We start from the raw sequence: 27,788 nt of genomic DNA, 5'->3' as shown, positions 1-27,788 counted from the left end.
GTCTTCTACCGCAGGATCAGGATTATTTTGCGAATCGTGTTATTCCATTTTACCATCACTCTTTCCATTACACAAAAAAACCATTTAATCAGGTTTAACTGAAAACACGAAATATGGGAAGAATTGGGATAAAATGGGTTCTCACGTTTCGTTTATAACTACTTGCTACCCATTTTTCGAATTCTCGTATGCAACAAATATTTCATTTGATATGCTGCGCTCGGCCTTTTTCCAAAATTTAGAGTAAGGATTAACATCAACCTTAAATAATGGTAACTGGGGTAAAACGGAAGCACACTTTTCGGGCGGCAATTGCAACTATCTTCAATCGATTTCATTGAAGTGAAGTAGCAATGTAAACAGTCCCAAGTAGCTTCCCTGTTCTGTTGATTCTTGGCAATCTCCAATGACAACCATTATCTCTCCATCTGTAGGCTACGAACAGTATTCCACTACCTTTAAGAAATTATAATGATTTAGGTTGCTACAAGAGACTGCAGACTCTTAGTTTCGCGTGCAGAGGCCGCAAAGGCAGACGGAAATCGAAATTTTGAAGCCGCCATTTTGAATTTACTGATTTATATAAAATCTGGAATAATAAACGTATTTTATTTAACCATCAAAATCTAAAGTTCTTACATCTTTAATTATTCCACAGAAAATTAACAAACTTTGCTTTATTGTCGACCAAAAGAAAAAGAAACTCCTTAAAATTAACATTAGTTTTAAAAATCCATTGGATAAACTGAGTAAAGTATACCTGTATTCTTATTGCCAGCATCATGAATGCAACTAGATATCCTATTTCTTTCAGCCACTGCACAGTGATTCAGAACGCAAATTTAGCAGGAATTTTGAAATTTTACCAAAACTTAATCCTTATTATGAATTTGGAAAAAAAATTCGTAGTTTGTGAGCTCCTTCTTTTTGTTAAAACAACAGTTAGGGTTGTTCTAATTTTACCAATACAAAAGATTTTAATTTTTTTTTTAATTCTTGATAGAACCACACAATCTTCAGTGAAGTTGTAGAACCACAAGTTTTAGAAAAGTTTTCTGAAGACATGTAAGCTCCTATCTGTCATACTTTTTATTTTACAATAAATTTAAAATCAACGGTTAGGGTGTTTTTTAGAATAACGGTTATATTCAAAAAAAATTTGCGGAATTGATGTAAAAATGAAGAAGTTTTCAGACAACTTTAAGATTGTTTTAAGGCAAATAATTTATTTCATGCCACCACATTGTTAACTATTATCGTTGAAAAGTTATGAGCGCTTTTTCGCTAATCATGGGGTTCTATGGCATACCAATATCACTTATTGGGGCAAACAAATCATAATTGTATCTCAACTACATATTCATGATTCGATGAAAAATTGAGCAAATAATAAAGGGCGCAATATTTCTTAAAATTTCACATAATTGATTTAAAAAATCAATTTTCGATATTATAAGTACTTATGTTTTGAATTATAGAAGCTAGTACATCATATCACAAGAAAATGTTCGTCCTCAAAAATTATGAAAAATATCTATAGGATATGTTAGCAAAAATTAAAAACTACAAAAGCTTTATTAAAAATTTGTTTTTTAATTAATTGATTCTTGGTAGCATGCTTAAATTACTTTCACGATGGGCAATATAAAGGAAATAGCTTTGCACTTTGCACTTTACAAGACTTCTCTGTCATTTTAAATAGTGGGTAGGGTGGTTCTAAATTTAATAATATCAGAAAATTTACTTTTAAATGGTTTGAAATAGAGTTTCACAGTCAATTTTTTTAAAAATTTTGTCGAAGACACTGGAATTCTATCTCTTTTACTTTTCATTTTACACGCAATTTACCGAAAAAATCAGAGTGTTTCTTAAGAAAATGGTTTTATTTATATAACTTACATTTGGATTTGCCCTGCAGTGGAAAGTATAAAAGATAGAGCTTGTATGTCTTCAGCAAATGTTTCCAAAATGCGTTGTTCTACAACTTCATCGAAGACAGTCAAGCTCTATCTAGTACAGTTCAAATGTTCAATTTAAAATCATGCCAAAATTACAACCACCCTAGTATCCGTTCAAATGAAAAAAGGGCCTTGCAAAGCACAACAACTTTTCTAAACACATTGTAAGGCTAAGTTATTTAACTTTAACAAGAAGTTAAAATTCCTGCTAAAGTTACATTCTGGACCACTGTGGAGTATTTTGTAGAGATTGACAACTTAGAAAAATCAGCAATCGTTTAGCTCTAATAAATTTTAAACAATGGATTTCAAAAATTCACACAATAATCTTTACCAGCGATTCGCAGCCTTCGGTCTGTGGAGACATTGCTGTCCCAGAAGTAATTACTGGAGGCCCACGAAGAATTTCTTTTCCGGGTGTATACTGTAATTTCATCCATTTTTTTCGTAACAGGTCGTGGGGGTTCGCATCAACCTAAAGTGTTTTGGGTGGGGTCCGTCGTACGAAAAAGGTTGAGAACCGCTGATTTAAACGATCGAGCAAACATTGTAGCAAACATTCCCACGCACACTGTATTTAGTTTATCAGTTTCACCTAGACCTACATCGACTACTGACAAATATACCCACATAAAACTGTCGGTAAAGTGTCGGTGGTTGAACAAATTGCATTTTAATTAACATCTCTCCTCCATTAGCCTTAGAGCTAGTGCTTCAGCCAAGTGTAAAATCGTATTTTCATGCCTGCACAATCTTTTACTACCACAGTTTGGTACCGGATGTGGATCTGGACGATGACACGCCGTCGACCAAGAGCAGCGATGAATCAGACAACGAGGATAATGCGAATGACGCCACTCCAGAACCGAAAGCCACCCCGAGCAAGACCCAGCAGATCCTTCAAACCATTTCGACCATCAGCAGTAGTAGTGCCGAAGATGATGAGTTTGGCGAGGGGCTGAAAACTACGACTATTTTGAATAGTAAAATAGAAATTGATGGAGGACACATGCAGTTGGCACTGTGCAATACAACCTCTTCACAGTTATCACGGGCCAGTTCACTACCCTGGATCCCGGGACAGGCCGAGCGGCGGCGCCGTAAACTCCCTGAAATTCCCAAAGATAAGAAATGTAAGTTTTTTTTAATTACTCATCCCACGGTAAATTATAAACGTTAATTTCTCCCATTACAGCTTCCGTTCTGCAACTACTCTCCTCTGGACAAACATCGTTAGCCGATGAGTTGAACGCCTGTCGTAAAAACAACCCTCAGCAAACAACATTCCTGAAGCAAAATTCACTTCTAGCGCTCAAATGTAGCTATCTGCTGGACGAGGATTCCAGTCCGGACTCCGACCGGCTGCAGAGCTTGGGCGATGTGGACAGTGGCCACAGTACCGCACACTCACCGAATGACTTCAAAAGCATGTCTCCACAGGCACCGCAAGCAACCTCCCCCGTCACATCACCCTGTCCCGCGCCCTACGGTGGCGTTCCATTCAGCCAGCTTGAGATGCTGGAAGCGACCCATCGAGGGCTGCACAAGTTCATTCCACGGCATCACGACGAAATCGATTTGGAGATCGGTGATCCGATCTACGTACAGAAGGAGGCGGAAGATTTGTGGTGCGAGGGAGTTAATCTTCGTACCGGCCGGCAGGGAATCTTTCCGTCGGCGTACGCCGTCGATCTGGACTACAATGATTTTGATCCGACGACGGTGGAGATGAAGCGGGAGCGATATTTGCTCGGATACATGGGTTCCGTGGAAACGTTGGCCCACAAGGGTACCGGTGTGGTTTGTCAGGCTGTCAAGAAGATTGTGGGCAATGGCGGTGAGTCACCGAAGGCACAGGCGTGCATTTTGGAGATCTCCGATCAAGGTCTGCGGATGGTGGATCGATCGAGGGTAAGTGATTGAATTGGAATGTTTGGGGTGCACTATGCAATATTTCTCCTTAGGGGATACAATTTTTGGTAAAAAATATTTTTTCCCCTAAGGTGAAAATTATTTAAAACCGGTTTTGCGCCTTAAAAATATGAAAATCATGTTTTCATTTTTGTGACTAGTATCAATTCGGCGCTAGCTTAGCCTTACCGCTAAGCTTAGTTTCGGATTCCGATGAGACGAACTCGAAACCGCAAATTCCATAACTAATTTTATTGGGATGGGTTTATTTGTAGTTGTGATTTTAACCATTGCATTCCCAAGAAACTTTCCACCCATAAATTAAGATTCGTTCTGGTTTTCTAAATTGTCAACCGAACTATCTGCAAATGATTGAAAGTTACTTTGAGTTCCATAAATTATATTTGTTGGTCAGATCAAATAATCAATTCCAAACTTACATGGAAATCGCGTGGGGTATGTCCTAACGTCTCGCATGAAATTTTAAATATTTTATTTTGGCGCGTTTCGACCTCTCAGGAACCGATTCTGATAGACTTAGAAAGACATATATACGAACAGAATTGGTATCTTACCATGAAGAATGTATGAAGATACCAGTTTAATGTCTGTAGACTAGTTTTGGATATTTTCGGGAGCATCCCGGCTGTTCCTGAACCGATTGTGAAATCCGGTTCTTCGTATCAAAATTATTTTACATTTATCTCGGAACAGTTTTTTTAAGTATTACTTCAACTCATTTATTTCAATTCATTCCACAGAACAAAAAGGACAAACGACCATGCATCGACTACTTCTATTCGCTGAAGAATGTATCCTTCTGTGCGTTCCATCCTCGGGACCACCGGTACATCGGATTCATCACGAAGCATCCTACGGTGCAGCGCTTCGCCTGCCACGTATTCCAGGGCACGGAATCGACCAGACCGGTTGCCGAGGCCGTCGGGTATGTTAAAAATCATCTCGTGGAGACACTATTCTATATCTTAACTATTTTTCACAGGAGAGCATTTCAACGGTTCTATCAGAAGTTCATAGAAACAGCATATCCAATAGAGGACATTTACATAGAATAAGACAACACTTTACAGCTGAGTTCATCTAGGGAACAAGGGTAAAATGGCGAAGTATGCAACAAAAATATTAATTATTCAGGATCCATTGTTGGCTTGATTGAAGTTGTTTCATATATAACAGAACAACAGTATTAAGCTTGTTTCTAGTCATGAGCCGTACTTTAACTTCGTTTCCTCTTTTGCCGATCTTAAATACAGTTATACTGATGTATTCACACAGAGAACCGACATCATAAATCAATTTTTCAATGCGTATTAAAAATGTAACTATTGTTTTGGAATCAATTTGGTGATGGCGCTGCAACCGGTTAGCATACTATCGGTAAAAGCTTCACTGTATTTTTACTGTTAGTTTAATTTCGTTAGGTTAGGAATCGGCGTTTCAGTCTGTTTTTAATAAAGAACTCCTGTATGTTTTTTTCTTCCGACGTTTCGGTCCTTATTGGATCTTTCTCAAGGAGTCGAAATTTAGCAAGAACTAACAGACAAGAGAACACCAAAATTTCGATTCCTTGAGAAAGGTCCAATAAGGACCGAAACGTCGGAAGAAGGGAAGAAGATAACATACAGGAGTTCCTTTTTAAAAACAGACTGAAACGCCTATTCCAAACCGTTTGTAGAGCTGGTGGTAGCCACAAATTTGGTCCACAGATCGACTTCGGACAACGCGGACTTATGCTTCGGACAAATAGAACCCTTTTGCTCTGTGGATGTGGACTTTCTTTTGTGGGATCGAGATAAAATAGATCCTACTCGTTTGACGATCAATTTGGAACTAAAGTTTATGGTACATTATTCGTTCTCTGTTTCGTGTCGATTACTGTCTTTCGTGAGTATCATTTACAGTGTGGATAAATTTAAATTAGGTGGATATGTGTTCAACAATGTTTAGTTTTGATTTTATACACAGTGGAAACAAATTTATTTTAATTTAGATTTTAATCAAATTCTCTCCAACAACGCCGGCCGCCGTTGAAACGGTTGTTTCAATTATTATTCTTTCCCGGCGATGACTCCGTTTTGCTGCTTGACGGACCATCTATTTCGCTTTCTTCCTGCACGATCAGCACGTCGGTAGGAAGCTGATAAACTTCAATCAATGCTCAAATTTCACTCCCAGGGAGGAAGACCTTCTTGTTTCAGTAGGACGAGCGATCCCACCTTTATCTCTTCGCGGACACGTTGCCAATTTGAGCGTTGATGGAGCTCGCTAACGTATACTCCTGTCAAGTGCCTCCAGATGTCCTGGATGCTACGTTTCATCTCTTGGTAGCGAGTGAACGGACCTACGGGATGCTTGGTATAGTCGGGCTCTGGAATGGAATAGAGGGGCTCTCCCACCAGGAAGTGGCCGGGAGTCAGACTTCCTAGATCTTGTAGATGCCTAGACAATGGTGAGAGAGGACAACTTTCAATGGAGAATTGTTGAAGATATAGCTGGCGCAGCTGCTTTAGTTCGCGATCCAACCCGACAAAGGCAGTTGCATTGTCGCGGAACAAGTTTACAGCACAACCGCGACGTACGATCAACCATTTCACCGCATTGATGCACGCGACGGATGGCAGATCGGTCATGACATCGAGGTGTACCGCCTTCACCACCATACAGACGAACATGGCGACGTAAATCTTAACGTTTGTTCCTCTCCCAATAAACGGACGGACACCGAACGGCCCACAATACTCCATGCCACTATTAGAAAACACTCGTGAAGGCGCCATGAATTGTTCCACTGGTTTTGGGGTGCAACGGAAGGAAGTCACACATTAACGAACAACCTTCCGAACTAGATCGCGTCCACGCAACGGCCAGAATCTCTGTCGTATAGTTGCAAGTAACAGAGTAGGTCCTCCATGCAGTGTTCTGAACGTGCAAGCAACCAAGACAATTTGGTGTTTGGCTGGGAGAAAGATGGGTGCCCTTGTGTCAAAGGAGGCCGATAACTTGACTAAGCGACCTCCGAGTCGTAGCAGACCGATTTCATCCAAGAACGGATTGACGGTCTTGAATGATGATAGTTTTTTATCCTTGCTCTTTAAACACCGTTGTTCATTAATGGACAAATGATGGATTTATTCAAGGAACTCCGTTTCTTGTACTGAACGAATAAGTGATTTTAGCGAATGATCCACCTCAGGAGGCTGTAAAGGGCCTTCAATGCGATCTGATTTCGAACGTCGAGCGTTATTACAAAATCGACTCGTTGTGGCTTACCCAGGTCTGAATATCAGTCGATAATCGAGTGATCAACTTGTGCCGTCCTAAAAGTGACTACTTTACAATCTTCTTTATTAAGGATTTACTGCTGGTCACGAGTTAGCCAATCTTCGTCGGACTGCACGAGGCACTTCAGCCCATGTCACCAAAAAGGATCCTTCAGTATTTCTGCTGGAAAAACACCGCGGGATATGCGGTCGGCTGGGTTTAACTTGGTCTGAGCATGGCGCCAACAATCACCATGGGAGAGTTTTTGGATTTCTGCTATTCTGATTGATACTAACACCTTCCATATGTTGGCGAAGATCGGATCCAATGTAGGACTATGCTGGAGTCCGACCACAACGTTGCCTGTCCGGCAAAATTTGTGCATCGTACTTGCGACATCCGCTGACAACCCAATACAGCAGCGCACAGTTCCAATTTAGGCGTTGTGACTCCACGTAATAGAGCTACCCGATTTTTGGCAATGATTTTATTAGCTGGGTAATGTTGGACCTGCTCCATTCGAGGAGACAACGTAAACGCACGCACCGTAGCCGACGTTGGAGGCATCGCAGAAGCAGAGCAATGCTTAACTTTCGTCAGTGCTTGCTAGTACTCAACGTGGTATCTTCAGTTTCGCCAATTCCAAAATTTGACTTCGGAAACAAAGCCACCAATCACGTAGATTTTCTGGAAGTTATTCATCCCATGGAATTTGAATAATCCAAAGCTTTTGAATAGAGATCTTCGCACTCATCACCACCGACCCGACAAGTCCCAGGGGGTCGAATAACTGTGGTAATTAGGAGCCCACCCCCTCTTGGTGACCCTGTTCTGTTAAGAAAAGGGGATTTTGCAGCCAAATTCATCAGTCCCGTGAAACCACAAGAGCCCTAGCGTCTTCACGGCTCCAGAACCGTCTATTTCAGCTTCCGGTGCTAACTCCTTCATGTCGTCTGGTACGTGTGCCAGAATCCGTTGATCGTTCGAGCTCCATTTTCTTAAATTGAAGTCAGCCAGCTTTAGAAGATCTGCTAGATGCTTGCACGCTTCGATTGATGTTAATAAAACGTCGTCTCCGTATAATTCGTCGTCCATATGAAAGCCTTCCAGAACAATCTTGGGGCCGAGCGGAACTCTGTGTCTTTCGTCTTTCGCCAGTTGGTTTAGCACTCGAGTTGCGAGAATGGTGCACAGGAAGTCCCGTTTGTCACTGTGGTAAGTTGGTATCGCTGGATTTGCTGCAATAGTACTTGTAGAAACTTTCGGTCCAATGGGTAGATCCAGACTAGACGAAATATTTTCTCCGCTTCTGCCTTGAACACGAAACGAAGAATCCTCCATCCATTCTCCGACAGTGAGAAGAGGCGGCTAAACGATCGGTTCAACGAGTGATATATCGTTTAGTGACAACTGGGAACTGCCCTTATTACTCACACGTAGTCGTTAAGAAAAAGGAAAAAAGAGCTACTACGCGATTTGGTTTTTAATGTGGATGAGGCGATTGTGCAACGTCGCGACACGGATACAATGTCGCGCCCCAGGATCCCGAAGCTGCAGTATTCGTTAAAGTTGACCTGTGAACCTCAGATCATGAATGGTAACGTGCTTCCAATTCACCTGGAATTTGTGCAGAGCCTGGAAGTATTCTGTGCTGCAGTGGCAACCGTAAGATGTTTAGGATACCGACTTACACCCAGAGGGGATCCGTCTCAACATCACCGCAAAAAGCCAGAACCTAGCATAGCATAAGAGATTAGAGAGTCAGATATCGAACAACCGTGTCGCTATTGGAAGGCTGACCGCATACAGAGACGGCAAATGATCGGCTAAGGCGCGAGGAGATATGAGCAGGTGAAGATATCGACGAGATGTCAGCTGTCTCCGTCGAAATCAATTATGTACGTGAGGGTACGCGGTACCTTAGGTATTGGGCGATACGCGAACCCCGCCCACCATAACAGTTTTTGCAACCGGCCGAGACGGTTGTGCCTCCAGGTGGAAGGTTTTGTTCTCGAGAGAGTGACGGAGTGCGAGACGCTGTATGCGTTTTTGTGGGAGAGAGAGACCAGTTTGTTAAGTGTGAGTCGACAGTTGATACGTCGGAGGCGTGGTCAACGACATCCTCGGTGTTTTGACAGCAAACCGCGGGTAGACGAAATTGCCTACCGCGGTGGCAGAAATCGACAGTGATCGTGCCTGTACACACAGAAAAATATATTGTATTGGTGTCGTCGGGCAATTCTAATCGACGAGAGGGGAAGCGTCACAGGTAGACTCATTTGCTCTATTCGTCTACCGCAGAAGTGGTACGACGAATAAGGAAAACAAGTGGCACCGAAAAGTGCCGCATCGACAGTGGGATTTTCGCAGCAAGCCACAGGTAGCCACATTTGTTTACCGCGGCGGTGGAAACGGAGAGAGCGCGCTTGTGGTGGTGATACCGACGAGCAGCTTAACCGGAGAGAGTTTTGAAGTGTTGCAGGTAGGACTATTTCTCTACTGAAGAAGCAACGCGACGAAGAAGGACAGCAAGTGTCACATTGTCAAACAACGGGCACCGAGTTTACAACGTAACACATGAGGTGTGTTCTACAGGTATAACAGGTATATTTTTCATTCCCTTTTGTGATAGTTTTTCTTGCTAGGTAAAATGGATGAAGAGATGGGAGAACGAGTAACAGACCCTCCCCCTAAACCTTATGCTGAAAATGTAAATCCGACTAGAATTAAAATTTACCCAGAGTCGTCAACGGGACCATGGATTGTATTTATTAGGCGTAAAGTAAAGGCGCTAAATATTATTCAAATTTCTAAAGATTTGACTTCGCGATTCTCGGATGTAAAAGAGATCGTCAAAGTCAATAAAGATAAAATACGCATTGTCGTTGGTAGTCTTAAACAAGCCAATGCAATTGCTTCTTGCGAGCTTTTTACGCGTGAGTATAGAGCGTATATTCCTTCAAAGGAAATTGAAATTGATGGGGTCATCACAGAATCGAGTTTGACTGTTGATGACATAATTAAGCATGGGGTTGGTCGTTTCAAAGACACCATACTTAAAGACGTAAAAATACTTGAATGCAAGCAATTGCATTCAGTATCACACGAAGGAGATAAAAAAGTTTATCGACTGTCTGACTCATTTCGAGTGACTTTCGCTGGTTCTGCGCTGCCCAACTATGTCATTATCGATAAGATTCGTCTCCCTGTTCGCCTTTTTATTCCTCGTGTAATGAATTGCCTTAATTGCAAACAGCTTGGCCACACAGCCACTTACTGTTCCAATAAGGCACGGTGTGGCAAATGTGGGGGTTCTCATCAAGAGGATATATGCAATGAAAATTCAGAAAAATGTTTAATGTGCGGAGAAAACTCACATGAGCTCCCTGCATGCCCCATTTATAAATTGCGTGAGGATAAAATTAAACGATCCTTGAAGGAGAGGTCTAAGCGCTCCTATGCAGAAATGTTGAAAAATGCTACCCCTAAACCCATCTTCTTGGAAAACACTTACACATCTCTATTTTCGGAACAGTCTGACTCTGACGGAGCGTGCGAAGGTACATCATTTGTTTTACCCGGAAATTCCAGAAAAAGAAAACAGTCTTCTTTTCCCAAGCTGCCAAGAAAAGGCCTTAAAATTTCTCCACCAATAGATAAACTGCGCCCAAAACCGAAAAATTCCGATTCAAAACCGAAATCAATTCCGCCCGGTTTTGGGAACGTACAATCCAAACAGAACACCATTACTGGAAATAATAAAATTTCGACTTCCTCTGAGCCTCAGCCGGGGGTAGGATTATTGAAATTTTCTGAAATTGTTGATTGGATTTTTAAAGCATTCAATATTTCTGAACCACTAAAGAGTATACTTTCAGCTTTCCTCCCAACAATTAGAACATTTTTAGAGCAGCTGATTGCTCAATGGCCCATCCTTGCAGCGATTGTATCTTTCAATGGGTAATTCACCTCCTCCAATGAAAGATTCCATCACTGTTTTACAGTGGAATTGCAGAAGTATCATACCTAAAATTGATTCCTTAAAAATTTTACTGCATAATTTAAAATGCGATGCTTTTGCTCTATGTGAAACATGGCTTACCTCAAACATTAATTTCAACTTAAATGATTTCAACATTATTCGCCTAGACCGAGACACCCCGTATGGAGGAGTGCTTCTAGGAATTAAAAAGTGCTATTCTTTCTATAGAATTAACATCCCCTTGTTTGCGGGCATTGAGGCTGTAGCTGTCCAAACGAACATTAAAGGCAAAGACATGTCTATCGCTTCTATATATATACCTCCCAAAGTTCAAATTGGACAACATCAAATTTTTGAGGTAGTGGAATCCATGGCTGCTCCGCGTCTGATACTGGGAGACTTCAACTCGCACGGAGTATTGTGGGGTTCCCTCTACAATGATAATCGATCCTCTTTGATATACAATGTTTGTGACGAATTTAATATGACAGTTTTAAATACTGGCGAAACAACACGCATCCCCAGACCTCCTGCACGTCCAAGTGCATTAGATCTATCTCTGTGCTCGACATCACTTCGGTTAGATTGCACGTGGAAGGTTGTTCCTGATCCTCACGGTAGCGATCATTTACCAATCGTTGTTTCAATTAACAGTGAATTAGGCCTTACGAATTCAATCAATGTTCCTTATGACTTAACACGAAATATTGATTGGAAAACATACGAAACATTAATTTCTACTTCTCTTGCTTCGACAGAAGAGCTACCCCCTACCGAAGAATATGAATTCTTAGCGGGTTTAATTATTGAAGCAGCAGAACAAGCCCAAACGAAATGCAATCCTGGAATGACAATAAATAGACGGCCCCCTAATCCTTGGTGGGACAAAGAGTGCTCTGATGCATATGAAGCTAAACAAGTTGCCTACAAAGAAATTATGAAACAGAAAGGGGGTATACGTGAGAACTTTGAAAATTATTTCATTTTGCAAAACAAATTTGACAGTATACGTCGTGCCAAAAAATCTAGTTATTGGAGACACTTCGTTAATGGCTTGTCAAGAGAAACATCAATGAGTACTCTTTGGAACACAGCCAGAAGAATGAGGAATCGAAACGTGACTAATGAAAGCGAAGATTTTTCGAATCGTTGGATATTTAATTTTGCCAAGAAAATTTGTCCCGATTCTGCTCCTGCGCAGAAAATCACTCGCGATGCTCCCACAAGTAACGATTTCATAGATTCGCCTTTGACAATGATGGAATTCTCAATTGCACTCCTCTCATGCAACAATAATGCTCCGGGACTAGACAGAATTAAATTCAACTTGGTGAAGAATCTGCTTGACCTAGCAAAAAGACGCTTGTTGAATTTATTCAATAAGCTTCTTGAGCAGAACATTGTCCCGCACGACTGGAGACAAGTGAGAGTTATCGCTATTCCAAAATCGGGAAAACCAGCCTCCGATCATAACTCGTATCGACCGATTGCAATGCTATCCTGCATCAGGAAATTGTTGGAAAAAATTATCCTACGACGTCTCGACAATTGGGTTGAGGCGAACGGCTTGCTATCAGATACCCAGTTTGGTTTTCGGAGGGGAAAGGGAACGAATGATTGTCTGGCGCTACATTCGTCAGAAATCCAACTCGCTTACGCAAAAAAAGAACAAATGGCGTCTGTGTTCTTAGACATAAAAGGAGCATTCGACTCAGTCTCCATTGATGTTCTCTCGGAGAAGCTACATCAATGTGGTCTTTCACCGATATTAAATAATTATTTATACAATTTATTGTCAGAAAAGCACATGCATTTTTCATATGGCGATTTGGCGACATTCAGAATAAATTACATGGGCCTCCCACAAGGCTCTTGTCTAAGCCCCCTTCTCTATAATTTTTACGTGAATGACATTGATAATTGTATTGTCAGCCCATGCACTTTAAGACAACTTGCAGATGATGGGGTGGTTTCTGCCACAGGACCAAAAGCTATAAATTTACAACAACCATTGCAAGATAGCTTGGATAATTTATCAATTTGGGCTTTAAAGCTGGGCATCGATTTCTCTACGGAGAAAACAGAGTTGGTCGTTTTCTCAAGGAAGCGTGATCCAGCTCAACTTCAGCTTCAGTTGGTTGGTAGAACGATAGCCCAAGTCCTGACTTTTAAATACCTTGGAATTTGGTTCGATTCTAAAGGCACATGGGGAGGCCACATTAGGTATCTAATAACGAAATGCCAACAAAGGATAAATTTTCTGCGAACAATAACTGGATCATGGTGGGGTTCTCATCCAAGTGACATGATAAGATTGTATCAAACAACAATACTTTCAGTAATGGAATATGGGTGCTTCTGTTTCCGTTCAGCTGCGAACACTCACATTATTAAACTGGAACGGATACAGTATCGCTGTTTACGAATTGCCTTAGGTTGCATGCAGTCGACCCATACAATGAGTCTTGAAGTACTAGCGGGAGTTCTTCCTTTAAAAGACCGATTCTGGGATCTCTCTTCTCGTTTACTTATTCGATGTGAGGTTATGAACCCACTGGTAATTGAAAATTTTGAAAGACTTGTCGAGTTTCAACCCCAAACCAGATTCATGACTGTGTATTTCAATCACATGTCACAAGAAATAACGCCTGCTAGGTATGTTCCATACGTCAATATACTAGATATTCCTGAATCCACTTTATTCTTTGACACGTCCATGCAAGCAGAGATTCGTGGAATTCCGGATCATCTACGCTCGCGGGAGATCCCTAAGATATTCACAAGTAAATATCAACACATAGACTGCCTTAAAATGTTTTACACTGATGAGTCACGAATCAGTGAGGCCACTGGTTTCGGTATTTTCAACAATAATTTTTCAATTTCTCTCAAACTTGCAGAACCCGCCTCTGTTTATATAGCGGAACTAGCAGCAGTTCACTATAGTTTTCAAATAATTAATACTTTACCCCCGAACCATTACTTTATCCTCACTGATAGTCTCAGCACAATTGCAGCTCTACGCTCAAAGAGGATTGATAATCACGATCCATTCTTTTTGGGGAAGATACGAGAATCTCTGAGTAACCTGACAAGAAAATGTTATAAATTTACCCTAGTGTGGCTCCCCGCCCATTGCTCTATTGCGGGCAATGAGAAAGCTGATAATTTAGCCAAGATTGGTGCACTAGATGGTGAAATATATGAAAGACCCATCGCTTACAATGAATTTTATAGCGCTTCTCGACAGAGGACACTTGCTAGTTGGCAAACATCTTGGGACAATGGAGATATGGGACGATGGCTACACTCAATTATCCCTAAAGTATCAACGAAGGCATGGTTCAAAGGATTGGATGTAAGTCGAGACTTCATCCGTGTGATGTCTAGGCTCATGTCCAATCATTATACTTTAGATGCGCATCTCCGTCGTATTGGGCTCGCTGAGGGTAATCATTGTGCTTGTGGAGAAGGTTACCATGACATTGAGCATGTTGTTTGGTCCTGCACTGAATATCGTGAAGCCAGATCACAATTAGTAGATTCTTTACAAGTCCGAGGAAGACCAATCCATGTTCCTGTTAGAGACATCCTGGCGTATCGCGATCCTCTATACATGGAACTTATCTATCATTTTCTAAAAACAGCGTCTGTCAAAATTTAATTAAATTCATCTCCTCATACTCTCATCCAAGGCTAATCATTCACCAATTAAAGTGTCCTAGAATATTTAGTTTTTAAATTTAGACAATAACAGAAAAAAAGTAAATAAATACACCCGAAAATACTAGATCATTATGAAATACAACAATGTAAGGAAAAAAGCAAACAATAAAGTGATTTCAGTGTTAGTTTTAGACAAAGTACTAGTATAGTTAAAATTAGTCTTAAGGATTTTTGTAACGTGCTATGTAAAAAAAAAAACTGGCGTAAAAAGCTTTTGCAAATGCCGTGTCAAATAAACGTATGGAAAAAAAAAACCCCGCCCACCGGCCCACTGTGAGAAAAATAGCATCCTGACAGAGGAGTAGAAGAGATGCTTGAAAAACACACATGACTGGAAAGATCAAGCCATCATCGATGCAGTCAATGTTGGAGAAGTAGTTTGTAACCAACGGAACATTAGTATGGCCTATATCGATTACAAGAAGACATACAACTTCATACCGTAGTCTGCGGTTCCTGCGGCAGGTGATGGAGAGGGGGACGACAACACTGCTCAGCTCAGAAGTGGGAAAGACGTGTTGCGGTCTAGAATGCTCCGCATCTTGAGGGAGAACTTTCAAGATGATTCTTTTATCCCGCTCAGTAGGACATTCAATCAAAACGGGCATGACTATCAGATAAGATATAGAGAAAGCCCACCGGAAGAGATGACCTATACTTTCTACGTAGACGATATCAAGATCTATGCTGACTCGACAGAACGATTGGGTGAAGTCATCAAACTAGCCGAAAGAATTAGTGGCGACATCGGCATGGTGTTTGATCTAGAGAAATGCCGATCTGTTCAGCTACTATCAGTGCGATTGGTCGACACCGGAGGCTGCGAGATCGACGAAGGCGAGATGATTCGGGACACGATTCGTGGTGAATCGTATAAGTATATCGGATTCCTGCAGCTCCCCGGGATTCGCCACACCGACATCAAGCTTAAACTCCGAAATAACGTTCTTGAGTCAAGTGAACTGTATCTTGAAATCTTCCCTGAACGCGGGGAATAAAGTTAGAGCAATCAATATGTTTGCTGTCTCCGTGTTGACCTACAGTCATCAAATAGAGGAAAGCGTTTGGAATTAGCGGAAACGCGCCATCTTCAGACGACGCTGGGAAGGTTCACATTGCCACGGGATGAAGGAGGACAAGGAATACGACATCCATGCACTATGTGTAACGCAGGTGCTACTACTGCGAGAATACTTTGTGGAAAATGCCAATCGAAATGGAGTATACCAAGCAACCTTAACTGCAACTTGCTGACTACGGAGGAGAAGATTGCAGAGTGAAAGCAGAAAGCTGTGCATGGTGCCCATCCACACCAGTTGGAGCAGCCCTACGTAGACAAGGCTGCATCTAACCTGCGGTTCAAGCGAGGTAAGTTCTCTTTGCGATCGAGTCCAACATGACTGCAAACCACGACAGGAGAATGCCGTCGAGGAATTACAGGAGACATGTTTGCCACCAAGACGTCGAGGATATATGCCGGATCTGCCATTCATTCACCGCACGAGACCTGCGACCACATTATGGCAGGTTGCTGCGTACTAGTCATCGCAGCCATTACCAAGCGTCACAACAAAACAACGTTGCTAAGAGTTTGCGCCTGCAACATGGTCTTTTGGAAGAGGTTGTGCCGAACTACTTTTATCTGTCTGTCTGTGCTTGCTCTGGCAAATGCCCGTTTCAAGCTGTACTGGGATCACAGTGTTGTATCGGACCAATACCTACAGCACAACCGCCCAGATATACTAGTCTATGAAAAGGGTCGACGTCGCCGATCCACCGGACCACAAGCTGGTAGACTCACGGTGGAATAATTACCAGATATCGCCCACTGGCCGTTTACTGGGTAACCACCATCACAAACATGCGCCGTGCCTTGTTGTCTTGTGGTAATTTGCGACGGTGAAGTTTCGTGCCGAGTACAAACTATACAAATAGATCTACCACGATAGATCTAAATACTGGTCGCAGTGGTGCGTCTCCAACAAAAAAAATAATACGAATAGATCTCTTTATTGCTTTTTATTTGATTAATCTTTAATTTCGTTCTCGTATCTATTTCATATATGAGAAACATGCGTGGTGCGGCGGAAAACGCATGGGGGGCGGAGCCTCCCTTAACCCTTGCTACAGCGCGAAACTCCATGTGGCCTAGTGTTGCATACTCTTCCATAAACTTCACATACGCGTTCTTAACTTGGCTGTTTAATCCAAATTTCCGTTCAATTGCCCAGAATCTACCTTGTACCACCGCAAACAAATCTTCAAACATTGCAAGCCTTTCCTCCCGTAGCGGAAGTCGAACCATGTAGCGACCATTCTTTGTCCTGGTCACATTCCTTCGGAAGTGTTCTTCACATGCTTCTTGTAACGGAGTCATCGCCTTATAGCCGTCGAAAGTCTCTACTTCCCAAAAGTGTTGTAACTTACTATGGAAGCAGGGAGTATCGCTGATTACACAAATCGAAGGAGTATCCAATTCATCATAGACGTCCTGCAACAACGTACCCAAACGGTGCCCTTTGAAGCATCGGGTAGCCGGTAGAGATTGACCTTGTGTGCTTCCAATACCGAACAGAATAACACACCGCCGATTAGATCGTCGACATCAGAACTGATGTTGGATTTCTGGTCTGCGAGCGGGACGTTGTGGGGAAGTATCTAAAAGTTTCCAATTCGGTTAAAAATACCATAGTTATAAGCAGTTAAGTTTGTAACCCGGGTACCCATGACGGCCTGTTGCGTGCTGAAAGAAATCGGAAGCCCTTGCTCAGGCCCCTTTTCCCGCATCGTCAATTTGGTGATGTTTTAAGATGTCACTTCTACTAATTTTCAGTGTATCTGCTTCTCCATATTGCGACATGAATTTTATAATGAAATCTACGCTAGATAATGGTAACATATTGTGTGAGCTTACCTCGATAATACATATCGTACTAATAAAGGGGGATGTTGATTGGAACACCGCCGTCATGCTCCATGTAGTGTTTCACGTTTAAACATCCTATGACTGTTATGCTTGTACAGACGTTTTTTCTCCGTTTTCTGCGTTCTTTGCAACTTCCGAGCAGGGTTTACGTAGCTCGCATTATGTTTAGCATAATTGATTCGTGACAATCTGATACTCATACGTATAAGTGCCATGATCCAGCAATTGGATAGTACAACAATATTCTCGCCATGCGAATTTTGTTAATAGTACCCAGAAAGAAATTTCAACTTCTTTGTAATGTGACATGAATTTTTCCATATTTTTCATGGTAGTACTCAGTGATAGATCGTGCTGCCGTACCTCGGTTGTGTTATGGCCCTTACACACGATGCTGGGTCATTAGACCGAAAGCAGTAAAACCGGAAGTCAATTGACTGAAGATCTTTAGGCGGAATTGTCATAAGGTTAGCAAACGGGGTAGAAAGGAGAAAGTTTTGCATCGGCACAACTAGGAGTAAGAAGATAACAAACATATTAACTTCTTTCTCTTTAAGGACTCTTATATAATTGTGCAAAAAGTACCTAATGTTTGATAATTTTTTGAAGCGATAAAATGACTTAGACATGTGCGCTGTTCTGTAAAATGTTTATTAAAGTTTCATCTATAAAATAAAAATTTTCGAGTGCAAGGTGTCAAAAATGGCGGCTCCTGCAAAAGGTGTTTTGAAAACCGACCTCATCTGCTGGCACGATACAGGTCGCAATTGTCGTCTACAAGCAGCAAACCAAAACGATCTTGAAGATTACATTCCGTAGAAGCGCCCCAACCTAAAAAACATGAAAAAATTCGATATAGAAACAAAATGGCGGCCACTTTAAAAAAGTATCGTTTTTTACGCATGATTTTTCCACTTTGGTCGCTGTAAAAAATCGTTAATGATCAAAATAATGCGATTTTCTAGGTTACAGCGCCCGAGAATGTTGTCTTATTTTAGGTGGGCAAAACTTGAAGTTTATTTCTTGAGTGGTTCAAAAACGAGAATGACCGCAGATTAGAATAATCTTGTTCCGAGAAAGCCGCTATTTTGGATACCATTTTTGACACCTTACACTCGAGTATTTTTTTATTTTTTAGATGAAACCTTAATAAACATTTTGCAGAATAGCGCACATGTCTAAGTCATTTTACTGCCTCAAAAAAAAATATTAAAGATTAGGTACTTTTTGCCACAATTATATAAGAGGATCCTCTTAATTGGGACAAATTCGACCCATGAATAGGAATAACCGTTCTTCTGTGCTAAGGGCTACCACTCTTTGATCTACGAGTTTGCTTGCAATCGAAATCACTGTTTATTTGACACAGCTCATTGCGTTAGCATAACTGAGCCAAGGGTCTTTTATGATTTTTACAATATGTAAAAATTAAAATTAACATTCATGTTTTCATCAAATCTTGTTGACGCAGCTTACTACTGCTTGTTGAGATCCTCTTCCTTGGTGGTGAAAGATAAGGTGCGCTGTCTGCCGAAGGTACGTAGGAATCTGCCCTGGGGACGTGACCAGTGTTCGTTGAGAATATGTAACTCCTTGAGGTGATCTGGTGATGAGTGTCAAGTAGGAGGGAATAGGTTTTGTCGGACGCATTCTCACCCCACATACGCCACTGCGAAGTCCTGGGAAGAATTTCCTTCCTTAACATCATCCACCTCTCCGTATTTTGACATAAGTAGTTTGATACCGGTGGGACTAGTACGCGCTGTCAAGTCATGTAGTTTCATTTCAACACTGTCATTATCTTTACATGTTGGGATTCTGTATAAAATCTCATTACATTCAATTACGTGTTTGAAGTTGTTCTGCGAAGCAAATGATTCTGCTTGAGTAATATTTTTGAACATAATCACCGATTGACGTAGATGGTGGAATTGCACAGCACTAACTTCTGCTATGTTGAGCTTCATGTTCACCTTCAACATTTTCTCCACTTCACGAATCGATGGTCGTACCGGAAATTATTTGCTGCTGCAATTGTTGTTATTATGCCTTAATATGAACTAAAAATAGACAATTACTAGTTTTTGGAACAATTTGGCATCTACCCACCTACCAGTGCAAAGGCCAATTTTCTATATCCTTTCGAATACTAGCAATTTCTAGGTGATCTTTGTGGAATACATTTGTTTTTCCAGTTGCATAAACATTTGATCAGTGGGAAAGGGAGAAGAAAAGGGACGCCTGTGCATATTTTCATACATCTTGGCAAACATAGTATTTGGCCCTACAGCATTTCGATGTACCTCAAATTAGTAAAAATTTCAATATTTTCAAATCGCTTGGGATTGGTGGATCGGACAAGATCGGAAGAGTTCGAATATTTTTTGTATAACTGAATCCTTGTTTTGTAATACTGCTTCAGAAATTTTGCCGGATCTAGCCGTATAATGTAACTTTTTTATCATTCAAATTTGGAATAAAATGTTTAAAAAAGGTATTTTTAAAGTTGGTGCAATACACAGCAAGTCTACCTTTTTTAGTTAGTTTTAAGCCGAAGTTAAGAAAACGGTTGTGTTGAACTACGTTTGTAATAATATTGTCTTATTTAATACAGTCATCATCACTAGAAAGAGATTTTGCTGAATATATAACGAAAACGATTAAAATATCCCTTAAAATATCACCATTGGGCATACATGCAAAAATTCTTTAATAATTTTTGCCACGTTATTCAGTAGGTTCTTAGGCATGTAAAAAAATATAACGAAACCAAAAAATCGAAAAAAATATTAAGGTTATTGGCCAAGAATTTGTTCTAGTTACTCCTCTGTGCAGCGGAGTGATTTCTAGCTTCTGAACTGAGCAAGATGAGAACCCGGACTGGAAAAATAAATGTTCTTCGTTCTAGCTCTAGCTTTGTACTACAATTTGCGCTTGCGACGGGTAGAGGTTGAAAGCGAACTATCTTTCTTATCTCAACTTATTTACAATTACAATACCGGTTTCGGTTCTCTGATTGAACTCGACCCTCTGATATTTTGATATCCTTTGAATGCACCATTATTTGTGAATACATCAAAGTTAACGTAAACAAAGAAAGGCAAAGCTCAAACTATCCGAAAATATTCGAGTAGGCAATGATATATTCTTCCAAAACGCTAGTTTCACTTACTGTCAAATCTGATTACATACATTGGAATAGGTGTTTAGGCTCTAAAAACCTGGTGAGAGCCTACTAAATGCTTGTGAAAATGGAAATGTAACAATTGGTCAAATCGATAGTGAATTACAAGTGGGATGGAAATAACTTGATCGATTCTTAGATTCGAAAACAAATTTAAACACATTTCTCGGATTTGATTTTAGTAGGTGCATTTCCATCTACACACCTAGAAAAAAATCGTGTAAATTTACGTCTTTTGTATATGTCATATATACGAGCATCAAAAATGACATAGTTTTACGTTTGATTTTGAATTTTCATGTCGTTGAATTTTGCGAGTCACGTAATTTTACTTCACATATGACGTTTGTTTGAAATGTTGAAGAGTGTAATTTGATGGCACTGCGCATGGAAAGTACATGCATAGACTAACAGACATAACACTATGAGGGAATTCCCTAAAAAATATCGATCCGACAATTTTCCCAGAACACTAGCTCCACCTTTTATTCACAGTTCCAAACACTCATTTACTGGTGGGTTACCCCTCAGGTTTGGGAACAATTTTTCACTAGTGGTCTATCCCTCATATGCTTGTTCATATGTTAGTGGCGCCATAATTTCAAATGTGGCCACTGTCCTAACTATAAATATATTTAAAATGACCGTTAAAGCGGGCGAAGCTTTGTTTTTGAGTGTTATGTCTGTTAGTCTGTGGTACATCTTCCATGTAAAATTAAACAGACCTTTTTTTATTTCAACTAAGTTAGTCACATTTTCTTTTTTACATTTTAACGACATTCAATTGCCCGTACGATATTAAGTCTGTTCTAATGACCCTGCCACTTCTAGTTTTCCGATCTGTTTACTTCTTATCCTTGCTCTCACTTGAGTACTATGGCAATAATTTTCATAACTTTCCCTACCCAGTAATCTCTAGCTAATTGAATGTCGTAAAAATGTAAAAAAATAAACAGAACACTGTTATTTTTCGCCATTTCGTCAATTACGGTTTGTTAGATTGTGGCAAGTTTGAAATTACGTCAACAATAAAATTCAGATTTTTTGGTGTTTAGGAAAAATGTGATCAGAAGAAGGGATACTCTAAACTTAAGGCACACAGATCAGATCATAAATTTGAATGTAAGCCCTTTAGAATACCAGCGATGTCGAAAAAACTTTCTGGAAAAACCTGTGAAAAAATTTCAATGCAAATACGTTGAAAATCACCATATCATACAGGTTTGCATACATGAATCACCATTGTATCCAAGTTTGCGCGCAACGCCCGTATATCGTTTGCTGGTCGAGAGTAGCACTAGCTAGTGGCAAGTTGCTACTTGCTGGTGGCATTTCAAACAGACAGTTTTATTTCTTACACACATTGAAAACATTACTTGTATGTCAGTTCTCAGTGGTATAACTATGTCGGCCATTTTGAAGTGTCTATCTGATTATTCGTCAAACTCGCTAAATTTTGCTTGTTCTAACCAAACTGTCACAATATCGGATTTACTTCTTTTTGGTAGAGATCGAATTAGTATTAAGTTTAGAGGGGTTTCTCCCTTGTTCAACTTTGCTTTGAAGTAGCTTGCAAATGTTTCTTCGAATCGATCAAGTTCCGACTATCCTAGAGTTGGAGCGTAAAAACCATTTGCCATATTTCACTTTGATGTGGAATTCCGGACAAACCGCTATCTACCAATTCCAGATGCTAGAGGCATAAACAACATAAATTCATTTCTTATCATCAAAATTTAGAATGTATTTTGCGTAGCGTGTAAGATGTCAAATCCCTGCAAGAAACTAGCTCTATATCCAAAAAAAATGTCAAACGAGTTGGATCAGCGGAAGACGTTTGTTGAACAGACTTCATTATAAGGGGATGTATAGTTTATGCAAAAATGGAAATGAAAGGCTTGTTGTTAAAGTTGACGCAAATTTGCTATATTTACATTTGGTCGGTGTTAAGTCAGACCGGACTAAGTGACAAAATATTGATTTCGAGAAAAACGGGTTTAAAGTTTGAATCGCAGTATCCTCTACGTTATAATTGGAAATTATTTTTTGCAATAATTTTTGTTTATGGTTACGTATTTCAAAACTGGCAAAAGTCGAATGTAGCTGAAGAAATTCTTTATCCGGTGTTATCGTTATCTCATTTTTTATGTTTTGCGACTTAGTCCGGTCTGACTTAACACCGACCATTTCAAGAGTTATCTGCTTCCAGCTTAGGTCACAGTCGTCAACAAAAGAGAAAACTTGTCTTTCATATTTACTATCATCAACTATGATTGGTGAGTAGCGGTTCGTGCGGAATTTCCTCTGAAAGTGAATTTTGAGAGTTGGCTTTTACGCCCCAATCGAATTGTTAGCCGAGAAGTACATTGCTATCATGAAAGCCCTATCGAGACACAACTATTAGCTATACTATTTTCCAGAGTGACAACACAGTACTAACCTCTCGACATACACACCCCTGAGAAGTTCTTTAAAACAATAATAAATGACATTAAAGAGAAAAAAAAACATTAAAAATAATACCCATGAATAATCTAGTTGAGTGTAAGCGTGTAGTTATTTCTCTGTACATACTAGACTAAATTTGTAAAGCAGAAGCGCAGATAAATGTATATTTTTATGATGCAGGTTCGGGATGTTCTGAAAACAAAACCAAACATGGGGTTGAACCGATCAGCCGGGATGCGAAACGCGTTCCGGAATTTGCCTACCCCCGTGGGTGTCTGATAACAGATGCGGTCAGCAGGACAGTGGACTGTTATTTTTGGAACACGCAAATCAAAGCAGGCCATACTTTTGCCTTACTTTATTAGCATTTTCGTCGGTTGAATCCCAGCTGTGTAGTGATATTCCAGCACTATTTTTGTTCTTTAGTTCGTTTAGCAAATGGTTTTCTGTTTGATCTATTGTTTTGTTTCCAGTCTTCGGTAGTTTTCTGTTGAAAGTAGCCGCTTTTTATGTGTGACGTAATGGAATGTATTAATGAGCGTAAGAATGGAGATCGTGATAAGCAGTGTGGTAGAACGAAGTTGTGTTTGGAGGATTAGAAGGGAAACGAGCGAGAGCAGGCATATACTGTTAAACAATAAATATTTCATGATATTATAAGAAAAAATGTTATCGTCAAAATATCCCCGAATACCACACGAGAGCATCACAACAATAAGGAACTCCAAATAATAGGTTCTATTTTCTGTGGAACATAAAGAAAATAAGAGATTTTTCGATCACTGTTATAAATTGTTTGTAAAAAAATGATACTCAAAAAATATTCAGTTAATTTAAGGGATAAACATTATTTGCATGATTAAGCTGAGAGAAATATTCTCTTACTAAACCTTACCAATCAGATGTAACGGTGCTGCTTATAAAATCATATCATATTCCTATTTAAAAAGCGTTAGTTAAAAAAGTTTTTTTACTGTTTTATTTTCTGAATACAATTCTGAAATGATTCAAAAATGCATTGAAGGAGAGTAACAATCAGACTCGGAGATGCCAAAAAATCGAACGGGATTGTTATGATTTTACAGGCAGTACACTGGCAGTCAGAAAAACAAACTCACGTAAACAACATTTTCTCATGGCTACTGAGATCCCCGCTCTCTACAGGAACATCATTTCAATATCCGAATCAGATTTATTGTTATAAATTAACCAGTGAAATTCCTGGCACAGTGAAAATCAGACCATTACCAGCAAACACATTTGCAGCTCCGATAAACTTAGCTACTTAAAAACAAACAATAAACTTTTAGACAGACAATGAACAAACAAAAGGAAACTAACACAAATAATTATAAATCTTCTTTCGAACACCACAAGAGTCATGCAACAAATAGTTGATAGAGAACGTGTAAGCAAAACCAAATATTGACAATGTTTGCAAAAGCTGTAACTAATTCTCCTTCTATGCAATAACTATAGCAAACTCACTCATGCGAACAACGGCATAACAGTAAAATGATGAATAATAAAACTGCATTTGCGAATGAGGTTGAACATAACTAGTTTTATTTAATTTAGAAATATGAGAAAATTAGTCATCCTTCTGCTGTTTCTTGAAGATATTTATTCTGTCTTATTATTGATTACGCTGGATTGCAAAGTAATACAGAACGTTGTGTAAAGTCACGTAAATAAAAACAAACAAAACATAAACATTGCTATTATGGCACAGACTAACAGACATAACACTCAAAAACAAAGCATCGCCCGCTTTAACGGTCATTTTAAATATATTTGTAGTTGGGACTGTGGCCAGATTTGAAATTATGGCACCACTGATATATGAACAAGCATATAGGGGATAGACCACCAGTGAAAAATTGTTCCCAAACCTGAGGGGTAACCCACCAGTAAATGAGTGATTGGGACTGTGAATAAAAGGTGGAGCTAGTGTTCTGGGAAAATTGTCGGATCGATGTTTTTTGAGGCAATTCCCTCATAGTGTTATGTCTGTTAGTCTGTGATTATGGCATGTAATCTTAAGACAATGGTGGAGACATATCCGGCTGACGGTTGAAGCTAAGCGAATTTAACTAACCATGAAAGCGTCAAAGCAAAACACCTGAGAGTGACAACAGACTAACACACACAACACTCGAAAAAAATGCTTCGTCCGTCATTTTAAATGTATTTGTAGTTGGGACTGTGGCCACATTTGCAATTATGGCGCCACTGGCATTCATTGAACAAGCATATGGGGGATAGACCACTAGTGAAAAATTGCGCCCAAGCCTGAGGGCAGAGAAGAGAAGTACCACTTCGAACAAAAAAAAAATACAAAAGTTCTCACAATAGTGAATCGGATTTGTTGCTGGTTTTCCTTGCTTTGATTTGAGAGTGTACCCGTCTGACGTTTCAACTACAGGCACTTTATATAATAGAATAGCGGAGAGAAAAACAGTAAAACTAGCAACCATTAATGTAAACTGGCATCACGGAAGCTCCCATAAGCTTTGCATGGGCTTCCTCTTGCACTTCCCCTCTCAAAACCATCATGCTCGTTTGACTGCACTTTTTGACAGTCCGTTTGGCTGCAATTTTTGACACTTCGCTAGTCTGTGTATGTAGTGTCTGTAGTTTCAACTAGTATATTTTTTTAGACTGGCTCGTATAAATCGTTGCAGGCGGTAAGGTCGAGCTTCGCTAAAGCGTACAGTAAATTACAGAAAATGTATTATTGCGTTTCGTATCATAGATTTTACTTTTCTGATTGATATTATGCTTATTGCTGTATGTAATCGTTGAACACTCGTTTTCTAAAACGACATTATCTGTTATTTTTGCGGGGCGTCCGGAGAATCATCCAGTTTCACCGGAATGTTCTCTGATTACCTGGTCCGCTTTTATTAATTTTGCATATTGAAGAGTAACTCGTAAGGAACCTTTACTAAGCAGCACATGATTGCAGAGCCCTCTTTCTAAGTAGTGGGACGTGATCTTCCGCATGGGTGGTAGATTTTTCCATTTGTCATGAATATTACTTGTGATAATTAAGCTGAAGAAGTAAACTTTTTTTTCTGAATTCCAATCTAATGCAGTGAAAGCTAATATGAGTACTTAAGGTCAAAAGAGCACTTAGCACATATTAGGGAATCCAATGGAAGATTTTGTCGTGATAATTCAATTTTGTAAACAAATATTTGTAATTTTTCGAACAAAAAAAAAATAAAAATGTTCGATAAAACGTCAGCTGCGTTGGAAAAAATCGTAAACAACATATGGCTTAATGACTCAATGAACGTGTACAATCTCACCATCGTCGGTCTTAACAGCAGCTGGAGCTAGCACTGACATTAGGATGCGGGATTTGAGAAACTTGCTTGCAGCAAATTAAAGGATTGATGTCAAATTAGGTTTGTTACACAAACAAACAAACCTAATGAAAGCCGAGCGGATCTGCGCGGATTGCTTGCGTTTGCTGTGATAGGCCGCTTACAGAGTGGCGGCGAGGAAGTGTGTATGGGCTGGTACTGACAGTAGGATGCGAGTTGCGAGAAACCTGCTTGCAGCATATCAAATGGAACCTGTCAGAGTAAAAGCAGGTAGCCGGTGCAGATCCGCTCGGCTTTCACTCTGACATCATCCCTTTGGTTTGCAGCAAGCCGGTTTCTCGCATTCTAATGTCAGCTCTAGCCCCAGCTCAGCTTCTCGCCGCCACTTTGTAAGCACCCATAGGCTTCATTTGATTTGCTGAATCCAAGTTTTTCACATCTCGCATCCAAATGTCAATACAAGCCCCAGCCAGGGTTGCCACATTCACAAATTTTTCTTTAATGTCACAGACTTATTTAACAATTAGGTAATCCATGAGACGTGTTGGATCAGCTGATTATTTCTTGATTGTTTCTTCTGACGTTACTCGGCACTGCTGGGCACAACGTCCGACAAAACCGTTGATTCGATCCAACATCAGACGAATCGGAACGAATGAAAGATGTTTGTCGGACGGGATTTCCTGTTTGCAGGAGTAAAGCAAAACAAACTTGTTACAAAACACACCACTGAGTTTTCAAACAAACGTCTCATAGATTGCCTAATTTTTGGTCACAGCTTCTTTTTTTATAAGACAGATTTTTAACATTTTCATGAAAATTTCATCGATTTCCACAGATTTTTGGAAATATTTCAATTTTTCATAAATTTTTCGGAAATTGTACACAGATCTCTCTTCTGTTCAAAGCAAAACAGATGCCTAAAAGATTTTTTAGACTGAAACACAACTTCCAATGTGGCCCTGGCCGCAGCTCAGCTTAGGTTGAAAACAAAATGACAACGAAAATTTGAACTGGAGCTGATTTTGACATTACCCAG

The 27,788-nt window shown here is 40.0% G+C and overlaps 1 protein-coding gene across 2 annotated transcripts in view; it reads left to right on the top strand.

Moving 5' to 3' along the window:
• LOC131693068 (JNK-interacting protein 1) overlaps nucleotides 1–24,976 on the top strand; it is a 34,249-nt gene extending 9,273 nt beyond the window's left edge. Inside the window, exons 2-6 of one of the 2 annotated variants that reach the window (XR_009306152.1) lie at nucleotides 2,727–3,091; nucleotides 3,154–3,869; nucleotides 4,631–4,815; nucleotides 4,873–4,996; nucleotides 23,598–24,976. Coding sequence is in view for 1 of the 2 variants with exons in the window: in XM_058980564.1 (XP_058836547.1) it covers nucleotides 2,727–3,091; nucleotides 3,154–3,869; nucleotides 4,631–4,815; nucleotides 4,873–4,945 (1,339 nt within the window). In the remaining variant the exon portion in view is untranslated. The remainder of the gene's footprint in view (nucleotides 1–2,726; nucleotides 3,092–3,153; nucleotides 3,870–4,630; nucleotides 4,816–4,872; nucleotides 4,997–23,597) is intronic. The other variant, XM_058980564.1, reaches the window with a different exon arrangement.
• Nucleotides 24,977–27,788: the final 2,812 nt, after the last annotated feature.

Source organism: Topomyia yanbarensis, chromosome 3 (genome assembly GCF_030247195.1).
Source record: "Topomyia yanbarensis strain Yona2022 chromosome 3, ASM3024719v1, whole genome shotgun sequence".
NCBI lineage: Eukaryota > Metazoa > Arthropoda > Insecta > Diptera > Culicidae > Topomyia > Topomyia yanbarensis.
This window is presented reverse-complemented; position numbering and strand designations above follow the sequence as displayed.